At 36.8% G+C, this 18,286-nt stretch overlaps 1 protein-coding gene across 4 annotated transcripts in view; it reads left to right on the top strand.

The window, feature by feature from the left end:
• The window catches only part of EBF1 (EBF transcription factor 1), a 280,578-nt gene that overhangs the window by 254,258 nt on the left and 8,034 nt on the right, over positions 1-18,286 (top strand). For all 4 annotated transcript variants that reach the window (XM_037398542.1, XM_037398540.1, XM_037398541.1 and 1 more), the window contains exons 12-14: positions 13,340-13,405; positions 14,008-14,185; positions 16,003-16,182. In XM_037398542.1, the coding sequence (XP_037254439.1) occupies positions 13,340-13,405; positions 14,008-14,185; positions 16,003-16,182 (424 nt within the window). The remainder of the gene's footprint in view (positions 1-13,339; positions 13,406-14,007; positions 14,186-16,002; positions 16,183-18,286) is intronic.

Genomic DNA, 18,286 nt, shown 5'->3' with positions numbered 1-18,286 from the left:
ATTTAGAATCTATGACAAAACTTTCAATAGATCAGGGCTAACATGATGACAAGGAGCTCTGTGCCATTCTTTGTTCCTGATTTCTGCTTTGCCTTGGGGTAAAAATCATGCCTGGGATTGGATTTTCTAGTCTGCACATTCCGTCTGAGCAACTTGAACCACTTGTTTGAACATCCTGTAAGAGGGATCCCCACGTTTCTCTCTTCCTGTATCCTTATTGTTATTGTTTTTAAATACAACAATTAACTGAGGGTTCCAGGAAGGTACCAAGCAGGTAAACATGGTCCTTTGGAGGAGCAGAGCTTCTGAAGGAAAAAGCCACAGTTTGAAGAAAGTAACAAAGGCTGCATTTGTGTATTTTGCTCCACGGAGCTGAAAATATCTAGTAAATTGATCCCGTGGGAGTAATAAATACACATTACTTTATCTTGTACTTCATGTCCTATACCCCTGAGCCTTGATAGAACAACACCACTTAATAGACTTAAAAAAAGAGTAATTACAGTCATTGGTTGTGTGATATTTCAGCCCTTCCAGCCCTGCCTGACCTTCTAATTTAGCTCACCGTGTCTAACTAATGCATTTATATTCATCTTTTATGAAGCATGTGTAGTACAAAATTGACTTTGCAGCCTTTAGCAAGCTGTCTTACCAGGTTTAGGATCTGGTTAGTACAGCTTACTGTATAGCATATGTACATTTACAGCAGAATCTTGCATGCATATGGTTCTGATCACCTATTACTTTTTATCCTTTTGGAAATAAAATAAAAAATATTTATTCCATTTCATCATCCCCTCCCCTTTTTAAAGCTTTTATTCATTGCGGCATTATTTACAGCTAAACATGCAGGCAGAAAGATGCAAGCATTTTTAAAATGATTACCACTAATGTTTCTACTTGTCAGAAGTGCTTAAATTTTCCTGCACTTCATCTAAAAACTTAGCACTTTTACCTTTTAAGAATTACAAATTTCTAAGATCTTACCAAGCTGATTTACAAACATAGCTGACAGTTTATGATGAATGATGTTGCAAAACGTACAAGATGTTTCTCTGTCATTTCTGTGCATGTATATATTAAGAAGAAGATTAAGGAGAGAGAGAACCCCCCTCTGAAAGAAACCCTTGAGTTAGAGAACACACGCACAAATTTCTCTCCTGCGTTTCCTCATAACTTCCTGCTCACTTCACTCATCCAGCAGAGCACAATTGTTCTCTGTGCATTTTCTCCCACCATATGGTATCCTCATTACCATACACTAAGGGTCCATATGGGGAACTTGTGAAGTGAACTGTATTCATTTTAACTGCCAGATGAGCAGCCTTTTGCTTTGCAAGCTTAGCTTAAGTCATCTGCTGTCTTTATGTTGTTATGGCAACACGGCACCAATAAAAAATTCTAATCTACTGTAAGTGTCTGGGATCACAGTATTTTAAATGCTTGCCGTAACTGTCCTCAGTGAAGATGCTTGTTCTTTCGGTGGGACAAAGGGTTATTGTCAGCTCCAGCAGGTGGCAGTAAAGAAATTGTTTCTTTTTTTTTTATCTTTATTTTTTTTAAAAAAAAAATTATTATTTTCCTTTTTCCCTATCTTCCCTCGCCTCCAAAAGTCATAGCTTTACACAACATGGTCAGTCCTCTACATTTTCTGGGAGTTCTGATGCTGAGGGTGGAAATGCAGGTGATGCTTTTAAGTTGCAACTCAAATGCTAAAGGTAGTAATGTGTGAAACTATGGTGGCAGCTCATGCACTTTATTGACAGAGATCCAGGCTCAAGTCCCACTTCCCCAGGATTCAGAACCCTCCGTAGCTACACAGCTAGTTTGGTTTTGAGGCTAGGTTTTAGCTACATTTCCAAACTCCTGAATCAAACACAAAGCTAATTAAGAATATCTTATCGTAATGGAAGTAGGCAGCAGCATCCTTAAATATAAATCATTTTCACCTCTGCAGGCCACATGATACGTTGCATCTCTGTCTCTCTGTCTGTATTGAAAGTGAGTGTTTGTAGTCTCAGTTCATCAGTTCACATTAGCCTCATGCTGAATATTTAAACACAGAACAATTTGAACACACCATGAAGAGAGACAGTGACTGCACTTTCACTTGGAACAGCAAGAGCTCATCTAATAATAATTTAGTAAATCAGCCATTTAGTGGCTCAGTTGTACACTGTATTGTGCCAAATAATATTCAGTTCAACTGTATGCTGGTGAAATTGAAATCCAGACTCCAGTCACATGGCACTTTTTTGCTCAATGGAGAGATGAAATGGAAAATCACCCTCCCAACAGACTGTTTGAATGTAGTGATTTATCAAAAATATAGCAGACTGACAGTATAAACAGCATTTGGTTGTATGTGGTACAATCTATTCTAATTAGGCTTTTATTATTGTGGTTTCTTCTGCACCGATTATTTGATATTTCAGGATTTGCATTTGCATCTTCAGTTTGGTTTATGTATGGGCAGAGAGCAGATAGGCGTAGTTACTGCGGAGCTACAGCCCTTGAAGGCCCAGTCCTGTGGGAAGTGTGGTGAGACCTTTCTGGCCGTATTTTGAGCCCTGGCTTGCAGGGAACACCATTCCCTTAGGAGCAATGGGGAAACGCAGCTGCTGCTTTTCCTTCTCGTGAAGCGCCATGTATGTTACTTCATATCGTGAAAGCAGTATCAGATCAATTTCTTTTCCCTGTTCAAGGCTATCAGGATTTGTAGGGAGTGGTAAGGTCTTCTATTAGACTAACTGATATAACTGGAAAAAAGCAGAGAAGCTTTTGGACACCCGAGCCTTGCCTCCTGCATGCTGACTGCACCTTTTCTTGCCTGTTATCAGTGGGTCCAATAAAAGATATTACCTCACCCTACAAAACTTGCCTTGGTTGTAACCGTAGACCATTGTGACTTAAGCCAAACAGCTACACTTTAAGGCCTGTCTCTGATGAAGATGGGGGAGAGAGAATATTTTCCTAGAAAGTATGTTGTGAAGTTTAATTTGTTCCCATTAAAGTGGTGCTTTGAGATCTTTGAATGCAGGGCATTGCAAAAGTGTGAAGTAATGTCTATAATCTCACCTACGGTTTCCATTTCTAGCCCAGTTTTAGGTGTTATGCAGGGGTTTACGTGGTGATGTAAAATATGATTGCTGTGTATTTCGCACAACACAGTCCAATTGAGTAGCAGAAAAAGCATCCTCCTAACCATCATGATGCCATTTAGCAGAGAGTGCTGGAAGCAATAGGATGCCTGTTGTCGTAATTCTTCTAAGAAATACAGAGCTTCACAATCTATACTCAACTGCTGACACTAGAAAACTCAAACATTTTGGTAAAATGAATCAAGCAGTAATGTTTCTTTTATGAGATCTCCTCACAGGAAAGGAAGGTTTGGCACCATTTGGAGATCAGGCTCAGTGATCCATCATAGCAAAGTCAGCTGTCCTGGCGCGTCTCATAGGTCACTCGATCGAACCAGTGGCTCTTACAACTGTATTATTGCTTATGGAACAGTAATTGAGGCACCATGGTTAAAAATTACCTGGTCTAATAGGCAGTGAACAATTTGCACTCAATACAATTATAAGCCAAATCATTCATTTCATAACACTTGGACTAATTTATTTGTTGACCTTTTAATATCCATAGCTCTTCAGTAGTATTAACTGCAACTCTGACAAAATCTCTTGTTCATTTTACTTTCATTGATTTTTTTTTTCCATTGAGGCAATAACAGTTGTTTGAGTACAACCTTTTCTTTCTGTTGTAAAAGTCAATCATGTAACTTATGTTGATATAACTCAACTGGACTTAAATGTCCTCTAAGTACAATAGCATGCAATCTTATGCTACTTGTATAAACACGGATATGCATTTTGGATTTATTTTAAAGAATCTCTTGGAATATATTTGTGGCTATAGATGACAAATGATATGCTTGCTGAGTGGAGAATGAAAACAAAACACAGAAGCATTTTTTTAAAGCAGTGCCACATATGTGTAACACATATTTTGTTCATATATTATGGGAGATCTAAGAGACAGAAATTTTGGAATTTGACTCTGTTAAATTTTGTTCTTTAGAATGACCTAAGCGTCTTTAGTAATAATGCTATATTTATAATTTCATCTGGACATAGCATCTTGTCTGGAACTCCTAACATTTTACAGAATAGAGGTGGTTAATTTTTCCAGAGATGATCTTCTGACAAGTGAAATGTGTGTAAAAGTATTTTTTAATCAATAGGAAATAATACTAATATTTTAATAATATGAATTGCCTTTTTTTTTCAGCTTTAAACTAGTGAGAGCTAAGAGTTTTTTGATAATCAAAAAAGTTACTGAAATATTGATACATTTTGAAAAATCAGTGGCGAGTTTTGAAGCACTTCCATAAAATCTGTTGGCGAGTGACAGTGGTGATCTCTTCACTCACCACTGGAAGAGGAGCCCTGGATTGTGTAAAGTGGTGCCCCTGCTTTTACACTGTGAAGGTGTACACAGAAGGGTAGTGTTATCTCGGTGAAATGTTGGATAAATTTAGTTTATTAATTACATGGTTATTCAACATCTACACCTGCTTTGGATAACTTCAGCTGAATTTTTAAGGCTGTAAATTAAAAATAATAATATCAGGAATAAAATATCTTGTGTTTCTGATAAAGTTGAAAATATTTTAGAATATATTCTAGGAGGCATTTCATTGGAGTAGTCTTTCTGAGCCAAAGCCTCTTTGTACAATAAAATACTGTAAGTCCTTTGAACACATAGTTATAAAATACAGTTGTTACACATTTGGCATTTTATGCTTCCCTAGAAATTACCACTTGGTATCTACATCTAATCTATGGTCTGTCTTTTCATTTCAATTGGGTCTGAAGTGGTCCTTCGTTGTAATGAGAATGCCCCTTTCAAGAGACTTCTTTTAATTATACCGATGATAAAATGTAAGTGAAAGTAGTCATTTGTAGGGGTTATGACTGAGCAGTGTTTTAACTGTAATACTAAAACCTACCAACGTTATTCCAGTCTCTATTTCAACGTTTTTATGCACTCACTCTCCGCAGCACGGAGTGGAATATCAGTGTAGGTCAGAATTTTAATGTGTCTTATTTTTCAGTTTTCCTCCTGCTATTAAAAGTAACATGAACTCTCAATTTCTAACTACTAACGTTTCCTACCTTAAGCGTACAATCCAGAAAAGTGTGAGTTTCACAAATCTTACTGATATGCTGGAGGTTTTTTTGTTTGTTTTGGTTTGTTGAGGTTTTTTCCCCTTCATTAGAAGAAAATGTGGATGGGTCTTTAATTGCATATAGGTGAACACTTGGTTTTTACAGAACATAGCTAGGTTGGCGTATTTAGATATTTATATCGATAAATGCATTAATAAAAACCAACTCTGAAAATTAAATGGACAAACCACGTATGTACAATTTACATTTTAATTGCTAGATGGCTCTGCTGATTTAACTCAGCAAACATTCTTGCTTTGTAATACCAAACATAGTTATATATCTCTATAGATTTAAATGAAGCCAAGTGAATTATGCCACCCAATAACTTCTAGATTTGACCTAATGGGAAAACAATTTAAAAGTGATACAAATTGACCTGTGTTTAGAAAGTCTTTGTGTATATAAATTATAAAAAATAGGTATCAGCCTGTCTATTTGCCAAGTAAAATGTTTTTCACTCATACAGATACATTGTGCCACACACGAAATCACAAGCCACATTTAGTCTTTTTTTAATCCCCAGCATTCCAGGGTTTTTTTCTAATGGGCACAATAATATGATCTATAAAATAGAGCTTCTAAACCAGCCTGTGCAGTATCTTTGAATGACAGTCTCAGAATTTAGTGTCTCTGCTCATTTTTCCAAATTCTTTTTAAGTTTACTTAAGTCCAGACCCTTCAAATAATTCAAAACATTCTTCTCCTTCCATAAGGGGACTTTGACAATTTTCCAAAAATATATGGGTATAAAATGGTCATGACAAGACTTTGAGTAATAACTCTTTTATTTTCTTCTTTTCTCTTGCAACTCTCATCTGCAGCTGTTTTCAAAAATAGGAATGTTAATACTATGAAGAGCAGAGGAAGAATTATCAGAAAATCTTACATGTGCAAAACAAAACAAAACAAAAAACCACCAAAAACCCCAAACCTAAAAAGCTCATTAATCTCAATAATGAACATCTGCTTCACAGTATTGTAGATCCTGGTACAAATAGTTTGGGGTAAATTTTCAAAAAGAAATATCTGAGGTTCCTATCTGTGATTGCTTTCTACACGTGTCTGAGTATTTTGCCCGGGGACTGAAGGTATCTGTGGCACATGAGGAAACTTTATAGTGCAAAATGTGCTTTTAGGTCATTGTGTCAAACCTTTGAGGTCAGATCGAAGAATAGAATGTTTGTTCATATGTTCATGGATAAATCAGGAATAATCTTTTTGTTGTCTAGATAGACAGGAATAGTGTGAATCATTGGAAAGTGGTGCAGAGGAACTGCCTTTACATGCTACGATAAATACTGCAGCCTTTGGTACAGCATGGAAAATGTGTTTCCTTTTGTGACCTCGCTATGTTTCAAAGTGAGGGGATCTGTCCTTAGATCCTCAGGGGGATCTTGCAGGAGAACCTGTGGGAAATGCTGTAGGAGATGCCAGAGAATTACCATAGTGTTGATTTCTTAATGACGGTGTTAGTAAGTCCCAAATATGACTGACATCTACCAGCTACCAGGTAATGTGTTGTAGGATGTGGATAGATATAAAAGTACTATATAGTAATATCTACCAGCCCTGCGCTGCATTCACAGAAGGTAGATCGGCCTCATGAGTAAAAATTTGACAGTTTTGAAGGTTCTTGCAGGTATCTGTAAGTGCCTTTTTCTGGTAAACTTAGAGGTCTAGGGCAAGGCATACCGTAAATGCACTTGGGAGGATCAAAGTTCTACAGCTATCAGAGGGACGTAGATGTGAGTCATGCGTTCATGGTTGGATAAAGTCCACAAAAGAGGTGATTTAAGCACTGGCAGAGTGATTTTAGTTCTGCGTATCTCCTCTCACACACCCCACTCTTCTCCCTTTGACTTAGAGACCTAACGTTAGCAGAGAACCCCAGAGCTTTTAGCAACAAAACTCTCCAAATTACTTGCCAGATGCTTCAGTTGATGATAATATGGTGGGAGCATCCAGACTCTTAAAATGTCAGTTTATTCAAAGTTATTCCAATGCAACTATATTAATGCCAGTTTATTCCAGGCTACTGTGTATCTAGATGAAGTACACATCTGTGCTAGCTACTAATTCTGTTGCCATTGTTATATGCCCATCATTTATGGAAATGAAGACCAGCAGAATGAGTTGTGTGGATTAAAAAAGGAGGCTGATACCTTTTTTTAGTATCTAAGAATACCCCGTTAGCAGAAGGATAATAGGGGTAAGATGGGAGACTTGCAAGGACAGACTTACAGATGATCATCATAATTTTGTTCCTTCTTTTGTCAGCAGAGTTTGCAACAGAGACTGTTTGAATAGGCTGTGTTTTCCCTATTGCGACGCATTTATCACCTTTGTGGTTAAGAGGTGTTTTAATCATCGATTCTCAATGTTTATGGCTAGATGCCTGCTCGCATTTGCACTTCAGTGTTTGTTCTTTCTGCTGCCTCATATAGGCTTTCTATATTTTATTTATAAGGTTGGCTCATTGTGGAGCAGGTGGTAAGGTCATGCATGACTGTTTTTAGTGCTGTAGATTTAGGCTGTGATTTTCAGTTTGGGTGGAGGCTGATGAGACTACAATGGCTTGGAAAAGCTAAGGTTCCAGCTCCCACTGTAGACTTATTTTCTGGAAGTTGCCACTGAAATTCAGTGGCAGGAATTCAGTGCACTTCCATCTTATAGGCAGCGGTAAGCAGAAGGGGTTTTTTTACCCCTCAAGTGAAGTATGTTCTCTTTCTCTCTCATTTTGCCTTCCTGTCTTTCTAATGTCTATATGGTGTTTACTTCTTCAGTACGATTCAATTATAATATATGGAAACAATTCAGTTGTTTGTTTGCTAGAGAAGTTTTCATCTTTGTGTGAGTACAAATACCTTTTTAGTGAAATGGCCCTGTTATTTTATACTTCCCATTAGGCTGGCATAGTTCCCTCAGTTTTACAGTAAATGGAGGATCTTTACATTTTGAATGGCTTTTATGAGTCTTTATAAAACTATAATTGCTGAAAATGATACAATAATGCAGTGCTCAGTGTAGATGTGGAGAGAAGGGAGGTTCTGGACAGGCTGAAACTCTTGTATATCAAGCTAGATGACTGGCATTTTAGATCTGTGGCATCCTTCTAAATGGCTCTCTACCAACATGCTGGTTTTCCCATTGCACTTGAAAGAGGTGTTCACAATTTTATCTTTATCTATTAAAATATAATGCATAGACAAATTTCATGTGTATGTTTAAAACTTAGTTCTAACACATATCTTTAACTAGCACATATATAGTTTCACCCATTGAAAATCAGAAGAAAAGTTTGAGCACAAATTATTGTAATTTTGACTTGAAATTTCAGAATGTGACCTTTGCATGGTGAAGAAGGGAACTGGAGTCTGATGTTCAGCGTTTTGACTCTGCAGAGAAGTGTTCTTGCAAGTAGCCATGAGAGTAGGAAGTTAGAAGGCAGAGCCAGGAGGTCAGACATAAGAGTCAAGGAAGTATGAATGACATCATCATCCCTAAGTACCCTCTCAGAAGATGAATGAGCTCTCTCTTGTATTACAATGCTAAAGAGCATTAGAAGGTGATATGATATCTAGACAACACATAAGATAAATGCCTCAGAGTATGCTAGAACAGCTTATCCCCCACACCCTCCATAAGTACATAAATCCTTTGGTGGTCTCAATAATACAATATGTGGCTGATGAGTATTATGTATTGTGGTCAGCTTCTTCTTGACAAAATTCATTTAGATTTAAGAAATACCTTGAACATTATCTAATTTAATTACTTAAGCCGAATAAGAGTTACTCTAGATACCCTTTAGCTGACTAGACTCTTTTGGGAGAGAGAGTGGATATTTTTTCACTAGTTGGTGAATGAAAAGTAAGGAGTTGTCAACAGAAAAAATATCCCATCTTTTTTAAAGCTGGAACAAAACGATTTTGTCATGATAAAACTTGAAATGCAAGTTTCATTATTTTAATGAGTGCCTTCTGAAGGAAGTGCATGCCACAAACAAAACGTGCAAAGTTGCTGTAATGTCGGTTCAAGGTACGTTCTGTCAGAAGTGGATTCAGTCTGAATTTCAGTCTTTGTGCTTCAAAACCACAGTCATTCAGCTATGATTTATATAATCTTTCCTACAATAATCTTGGAATGTGCAAAGCTGCAGCAGACATCACTACCCAACCTCCTCTTTTGCTTATGTAAACACCCCTTAGTATTTTCAGGAAGAAAATTTGATTAAAATACTTAACTGCATTCCTGTTTCAAAAATGTAAAAAGTAAAAATCACTCGGTATAAGATCAGCTTCTTTTTGGGCAAAAAATGGACTCTGGATCTGTGGTGTGTAGCTGCATGGAGGGCAGATTTCTGATGCATGGTATTTAATCACTAATCTTTCCTCTTTTCAATATTTGCTCAATTGTTATTTTTGTAGAACTAAAATGATGCTCATTTGAAATAAAATGCAAGACAAGAAGACCCTCCCTTTAGCTCTAACTACATGCTGCAAAGTCCTTTATTCTAAACCAAAAGCTGTCAGACTTTTAGCCTTAATAGAAGAGTGGATCTTTCTTGACAAATGCCCCCATAAATTAGATATTAGCTTTAGTCAAACTCTGTCTCTCTCAGGAAATATTTCCACTTGCATATTCAATTGGAAGGACCTTACATGATGCCCACTTACTGCTATGAAAATCTAGGCTTCTGAGATGAAGCCAAAAAAATTTCTGTGAACAAAAGAATATCTGGAATAACAGACCGTGAGCTTATGCAGGGATTTCTTTTTATAGAATGTGAGTTTCACTCACTTTTTGATATGTCTGTCTGCTGCTCTGTCCACCTATCTATCTGTTTATCTATCACCATTGCAGTGGTAACATGCAGTATCAATTGCATTTTAAAAGATATAGATCTTTTATATTAGCTGTCCTTTTTTATAATACCTTTTACAAATTTAATCAATGCATTTTAATATACAATATAGTTTAAGTGCAATATACAATAAATATTCGGGCTTCATCTTAAACATGCTCTAGCCTTTAAATTGTTAAAACTGCAGTGCCCTTTCAATCTACTTACATAATGTCATAAAATATACATTTCAAGGTAAATGAAGTCAGCTACTTCAATTTAGTCCCTCAAACTGGTAGTAAATGAGAGGTTAACACTATGGTGCCAAACCCATTATTGAGTAAATTTAGCACCTTGGACAGCTCTGTAAAATCTTTATTGCTTTCCTGACCTGCTCGTCATGTTCTGTCTATGTGTTCAGTGGCTCTCAGCTCTGATTGAAAGGCAATATATTAGATCCCGAACACAAACATGCTCGGGGGCTGCTTCACTGTGAGCGTAATGACATGGAGGTGAGAACAATTTTCTGGTCACTGCAATCCAAGCACCTTGCAAGGTCTGTTGCTCTAACTTATAGAGGACTTTTGGGGCTCCTTTGTATGTCGAGTTCTAACAGTAGCTTCTATGGTAATTTAAGTAGAGCTGTGAAGGGTTTAAGATGGATTCAGAAAATAAGAAGTTAATATCTTGAGAATGTCTCTAGTAGCATTTTATTTGTATTTTTAAACCTAGTTTGTGTCTATAAGAACTACCGTCAGCTCTGGAATAGAAGATACTACTATTTGACACAGGAGTTTTTGTGCAACATCTACTTTGTGTGATCTGAAAATGTCATAAAAAAGAAATACTTTTATTGTGTGAAAATATTGTTAGAGAAAGTATGAAACTCAAATTTACAGACTCTGAAAATGTTGAAAAAAATATAACCATTGACTGGCTGGGAAAATTGAATGCTACTTGTCAAGCATATTTCAATAAACCACCATGGCAATTAGTTTTATTTACATGCAATATGATATGGCATCAAAGAACTTCCAGTGTTTAAGAAATGCAATATATTTGATATTAGGTAGAGCGGCTGTAAGATTCCATGTAATTACCTTATTTTTTAGCATGGTCTTCAATCTCTTTTTAGATGCATTCTAAGGTTTTTAGCTCAGCATTACATAAATAACTATGATTAGTCAGGTAGAGCAGAAGTGACTATTTAAACTTTCTTTTTTTTTTTTTTTTTTTTTTTAGTAATTTGGCATAATGACAGCTTAGGTTAACAATATTCCAAAGCAGTTTGTGGGCTCTCTATCACATTCTAATTTTCCGTTAGTGAAATATATAGTGCAAACACTTTCTACTGAAGTGAAATAAATCCTAGTTTGCAAAGTCAAACACCTGTGCAGTAATTTTCCACCTAAAATCATGGATTGAAAAAGGTAACATTTTTCAGTAACATCTCTATTCTTCTCTAGTTTGTCCCTTCAGTATGAGGCAAAAAAGGGCAACTTAGTGTTTGGATGATTCTGGTAAAGCAACAAGGATTGATTGTACCTGGAATTTGTTTGTACTCTGTCTGTCCATGATTGTACTGGTAACTGTTGTGGTCAAGGTACACAAAAAGATCCCAAAACAACAACCACAACAGAAAGAAAAAGAAAAAGAAAAGAAAAGAAAACAAAACAAAAAACAAACACACCAGAAAAAGGCTGTAGCAACTTAACTCCTCAGGATCTGTTTCAAATGCAGTGACTTAAAAATCCATCAATTATATATTACATCTCACTTCTTATGTGGAAAATAATTTCAGCGTGTGTTCTGAGAGAGGGGTGTGTGCAGCTGAAGGTAAGCCTAAATGTTTACTGGGAGTACAAAAATCCTCCATCTCATTTTTGAATTTAGGACATTATATATGTCATAAGTAGTTACTGCAGTATGACAACTATTTTATCTTATATTATAGAGAATTTAAAATTGAAAAAAATGCTAATATGCATCTAAAAGCTTGTCATTTGAAGAGTTGTTCAAGGATTTTTGAAGAGGTTATGGTGACAGCAAAATGAATGCAATTATATCTCTATTTTCTGATCAAAGTCTACAGTATATGAAAATTGAGCATTACTGTTTCTTTTTGGTATAAAATATGGCTATTGTGTAAAATATTTTAAGTTAAAAAGTTTAACTTTGTAGAAAACTGTAAAATCCTTAGAATTGGTACTATTTTTGTAAGCTACCTGCAGAAATATGCCATGGTGAATAGGATCGTGTTAGTATATTAGAGCAATACTTAGGGATTGGGAATTACAAAAATACATTGTTTTTCTCAAAGGACAGTCTCGACTGGTTTTGTTCAGGCAATTGGGAATCTCCTAGATGTTTTGAAATAATAATAATAATAAAAAATTCTTCTGGGTTAATTCTGTAATGCATTTTTACATTTTCTATCAGGACTGCTCATAGGGATTTTTTCCAGACTGTAAAATGTAAGAACACAGGAAAGTCTGTTATTACTTGAATGCCAGTTTAAAATGCTCCAAGAAATATTAAGTGAAAAGGAACAACTAGAAAAATGGAGAAAAATAAAAATGCCCAAAGTAGAGAACTAAATCCCAGACTGTTTTAAATTATGCTGTCCTTGCAGGGAATTTTTCCAGGAATCACGGCACCGTACTGGGCCATTCTCTCATACCACATGTGTTTTCCTCTTGTGCATCATTTTATGTACATGGATCCTACCCTGACCCATCGTATCAGGATACAAATTGAAGAAGTTGAAAGGTTGTGTTACCAGTAGCATAGGACTGATTGGATATCTTTTGAATGTGGCCTGCTGGGTAAGGTCACAATTCCTGCAGTATGCAATTAAGAATAAAATAAACACATTGAAGGGATTCATAACATGCTCTGAATGACATTGATTGCAGTAATCTAGTAAATGACCTCAGGATTGTATTCTGCAATAAACTGATGAGTGTTTTATAGTGCAGATGGTAGAGACAATTGAGTGATGTATTTTATTTTGCAGCACCAATGATTCTCACCTTTTGACTTGATTAAGCGTGTGTGTGAATAGGATGAACTAGTGATTTAACACCATTCAGTGGTTGCTGAGAGTTGTTACAATTAAGGAGTACCTGGTGGGAGGGAAAGAAAAAAATCCACAAAACACAGTGCAACTCATAGAAGAGTATGAAAGATTCTAATATTTGTTTTCCCCCACAAGGAGTGTACTGAACTCAGAGGAATGCATCTGTTTTTATATTGACAGGAAGTAATACTTAAGAGGGCTGCTGATTTAGTAGAAGCACTCTATGGTATGCCACATAATAACCAGGTAAATGCATTCTACTTCAGCAATTCTTAAACATGGCTATTTCTTAGATGTATAGATAGATCAGAGGCTAAAGGTATGTGATACTACAATGTGAGACAAGAATAAATATAGAGGGCAATGTCATATCTGGAGTGGAGTTTAGTTTGCTTGTTTTCTTTTTTAAAGGGTGTGAATTTAGTGCTTGCAAAAGCAGTGTGTTATTAACCCTGGAGGCATTTGCCCACTTTGACCAGATACTATATAATACGGGCAATGATATGCGTTATGTCTTGCCACCTGGGATTTTTCAATCTTACCCTAAAGACAGCTTTACGGTGGAGTAAGTCTAGGCTCTAGCCCCTTTCTGCCAGTTGGTCTTGTTACACAGAAGCCTGGCTGCTGGGACTGAAACTTCCAACAACTCTCTTACCACCGATGCCAGGATTTATCACGAAGGCAGCAGATCTTATGGGAATTAGCTATCAGTCAGCCAACTGGTTGGGAAAGAAAAGCATCTAGCGTTTGCCTTTGGACAGGGAAACATTTCATTTTAGTGTGTAAGGAAAGGTTTGTCAGAGTCACATTGGTAACTTTTACTCTTTTTTTCCCTTCTTATCCTCCAGGAAATAATCCTGAAAAGAGCAGCAGACATCGCAGAAGCACTCTACAGTGTCCCCCGCAATCACAACCAGCTCCCCGCCCTTGCTAACACGTCAGTCCATGCAGGAATGATGGGAGTGAATTCTTTTAGTGGTCAACTAGCTGTCAATGTTTCCGAAGCCTCACAAGCCACCAACCAGGGTCAGGAGAAGACTCATCTTCCTCTCTCTATGAACCTTTTCTGATAAGAGTCAGGGACATGTGCAGAGTAGTGGAGGAGGGATGGTTCAGAACTGAAGGCTAGGAGCACACCCAGGCAGGCACCATCCCGTGTGCAGGCACAGCTTTTGAGTGACACAATGCTGAGATGGGCCTTTCTTTAGTGACTTTTGCCCCAAATCAGGAAAAGCACTTCTGCGTACATCTAAATAGCTTTTCCTTCTGCTCAGAGTAACACTTGTATCTGTGTTTAAATCCCACTAATTTTAAAAGGATTTCTATCGACTTTAGTGTGTACTTAGAGTTAAGTACTTGCTTATATATTTTCCTGAGCATGGATGATCTCTGAGTCTGGGCTGATGTAGCTTTTCTTTATAACACAAAAGTATCCCTTGAATGTTTCTCTGCTTGGTTTGGTTTTGCAAGAGACATAATATAGGCACTGATTTTTTTTTCCCCCGAGTTTGAGATTTTTCTAGATTTTGAAACTAGCAAAAAATAGAAATATTTACAAAGACATTTTCAGAGCTTATTTAATTTTTAGAATAAAGTGGGTTTCACTTTATGTAAAAGCAATATTGTTTTAATTCCTACAGTTAAGAATAATTCTAAAAAATGTGAAGAACATTTTTGTAAGAACCCTTTGCATTTTCCCCTCTCCTTTGCTCTGGTCTATTTATTAGCCAACTTAAAAATTCACTTTAATGTGAAAGTATTAGAATAAGGCTGCTTTCTAGAAAGGCAGACAAAATTATTTTGCATTACATTAAAAAAATAGAAGTGATTTGTAGATTAAAATATTTTATGGATCTGCTGTGTGGTAGGAAGAAAAGTTGGCATTTTTTTCTTCTAGGAGTGAAGATGCATTTTGTATTTCTGTGCTTCTAGAAACAAATCTTCCTTTTTTCATGTTTGCATGTTAATTTTCCCCAAAGTATTTTCCACAATTAGGCAGAGATTAAAATTTTAACTTGGTGCCAAATTTGATAGTCATTTTCTACCAACATGATGACCAGACCAGGGCAAAAAGACTGAGGATATCCCACTACTTTGAGAAATACACCCTACATTTTCTAAAGTGTGCAGTGAGCATCTCATTTGAGATGCATTAAATGAGAGCGACATCAGAAGAGGGTTAACGTATCCGAAGTTGGTATGTACTCCTCACTTTGAAAATGTAGGTCATGTTTAACTCTATTTCCTACAAACACCTCTACTAGAGGGAGTGTTCCTGTAATACCCAAGCCTTTGCTTGAGGGTGGGGGTTGCCTGAGGAGCTTTGAAGGCTGTAGGCTCCCTCCTCCCCCTTTGAGCTCCCAGCAGCGAAGGTTCACCATTCTAAGAAAGATGGGAACAGACTTTTTAGTAGAGTCTGTAGCAACAAGACAAAGGGTAATGTTTTTAAACTAAAAGAGAGGTAGATTTAGATTAGATGAGGAAGAAATTCTTTACTGTGAGGGTGGCGAGACACTGGCACAGGTTTCCCAGAGCAGCTGTGGATGCCCCATCCCTGGAGATGCTCCAGGCTTGGAGCAGCCTAGTCTAGTGGAAGGTGTCCCTGCCCATGGCAGGGAGTTTGGAACTAGATGATGTTCCAACCCAAACCATTGCATGAGTCTGATTCTATAAAATTGAGTTACTCAGTGGTAGTGGTGGTCAGCCCTGGCACTCCCCACGCACACCACGGCTGGACTAGGCTGCTGGCTTGGTAGCCCAGAGTTACTTGCTTGTAGCTGTTTGTGTAAGAAACTGTCATCGGGCTAATACCAATTTCTAAATATGTTCCCTCCCCACAAAAGGTTTTACTCGCAACTCAAGCAGCGTGTCGCCTCATGGCTATGTGCCAAGCACCACCCCTCAGCAGACAAATTATAATTCTGTCACAACAAGCATGAATGGCTATGGGAATGCTGGAATGTCGAATTTAGGCGGTTCTCCAACCTTCCTGAATGGATCTGCTGCCAATTCTCCCTATGCCAGTGAGTATCATATGGCTTTTCTGTATTTTGCATATTTTCATTAGAAGGAGATGGTGACTTTTCTGTGATACTCAATATTTAGTTTCTATTTTGAGCACTGAAACAGAGCTTGGTCCTTTCTCTCCTCTCCAAGGCACTGACCTTTGAAGCGGTTTGAAGACATTAGTGTTGCCAGCAATGCTTTTATCTGGTTTTTATTATTATTATTATTGCTGTTGTTATGACTATTTATTATTATTATTATTATCACCATTATTATTATCATCATCATCATCATTAGGGAGTCTCATAAGAGCTTAAAAAGGATAATGTCTCTCATGATTTGGGTTGATAGTTTCATAACTTAACATATACTCTGTAAATAAGAAACCTTGTCCTCAACATTGCTAGAAATCAGGGAAGGCATAAGTGACTTAAGGTCTGTTGGAGTGGCTTAATGGTCAGTTGTCAGCACACAACTTGCTGAAGTAGGTATGAAAGGAAGCTAAGGATATTTGCTGCAGGAATAATATTTTTTTCCAGCTGTAAGATGTGAAGGGCAGAAAAGTTTACTGTAATAAGACTGACATTTCCATAAGCTGCATGATGATGTTTCTGAGACCTCTGAGCAAATAATATGTTCATAACCTTTATAGAAATTACGAATTACTATTGGGCCTAATCTTGATTGCTTATACTCCATTTGCTTTGTAAGTAGGTATTACACTGACTTCACTAAGAGCTTAGTATTAGTCAGTAAAATGTGACAATGGCTCTTAGAGCCTGTGTTTTAGTGTCTGTACAGCGAATGCCACAAAGATGTAAGTCATACAAATCATATATTCCGTGGTGTAAAGAGCTTATGGTCTGCAGTCCCAGTTATGGAAATATTTATGTGTAGGGCTAACTTTCTGCATTTTGATATTAAAGGTTTAGTAACCTGTTTAAATATAAATACATTTCTATTGGTAAAAGCCTATGAACGTCTTCTGCTGCCTCTCACACAGATCAGTAGTCCCTATTCACATGAGAAAATTAAATGAAAAGGACCTGTCCAATTCCTCCGACTTTACTCACGTGGGATAAAGGATTCCACTGACATCTGTAGAAAGCTGCTAGCAGAATCAGGCCAGAAGGTCTTATCATATAAATAGGTTTACAGGCTGAGACCCTAGTGTGGACAGGACAAACAGACTGCTGAACATACCAAGGTTTACGCAGCAAATCTTAAGTTTAATGGTGTAACAGCAGTAATGAATTATTGTGAATTGCATTGCTAGAGTTCAGAATTAAAAAGGGAATAGTAACCCTGATTTAAAAAGTTACTTCCAAGGCTTCTTAGCTGCTGCAAATTTAGAAGAAAATATTTACCCACATAACTAGTACTTGTAAGTGGGAATTGCTAACCAGTTATTATTTTTGTACTCTAATAATAATGTAACATGTAATGTTACAAAGTACCTTACTTATTAAGTTGAATTTACTGTCATAGAATCTGTGCACTCTGAATTCATAATATAACATGATTGATGAGACATCTCTTTTGGAAGCAGATGCCAGTAATGCATTTAAAATACTCTAGCAGTGTATTATTTCATATTTATGAACAAAGTCCTCTTTAGAATAGCACTTCACTTCCCAGCCCTGCTCCTCTATTCTAGTTATATTTTGGGAGGTTTTCTTGGTTGATCTGTCATTCTGCTAATGCCTAATCCATTGAATCAGAAAATACTTCAATCATGACCTGAAAATTAAAAGGTGGCATTCTTAATTAAATCAATAAACTAATTGCTGTATAGTAGCAATTCAATTTAGGTGCTTTGATTGCTCTCCCTTAGCAAGTACTTCCAGACATAGAGTGACTTCAGACTAAGATTGTATCTGTCAGACTGTGAAACTTTGAACATTTAATTTCCATTAATTGATTTCCTCAGTGTTAACAAATATGATATCAGATTCTCAAATAAGAACTTAAATAGGGTGATTTTTATCTACGTAAAATGCAAGTAAAATAATAATGCAAAATCCAGATTATAGGAATTTTACTCTATAATATGTAATTATTCATAGTCTCCTTGTGCATATAAGCAGTTTCTAAACAGGATGAACAATGAAAGTATGGGAT

Source organism: Falco rusticolus, chromosome 8 (genome assembly GCF_015220075.1).
Source record: "Falco rusticolus isolate bFalRus1 chromosome 8, bFalRus1.pri, whole genome shotgun sequence".
Lineage (NCBI taxonomy): Eukaryota > Metazoa > Chordata > Aves > Falconiformes > Falconidae > Falco > Falco rusticolus.
This window is presented reverse-complemented; position numbering and strand designations above follow the sequence as displayed.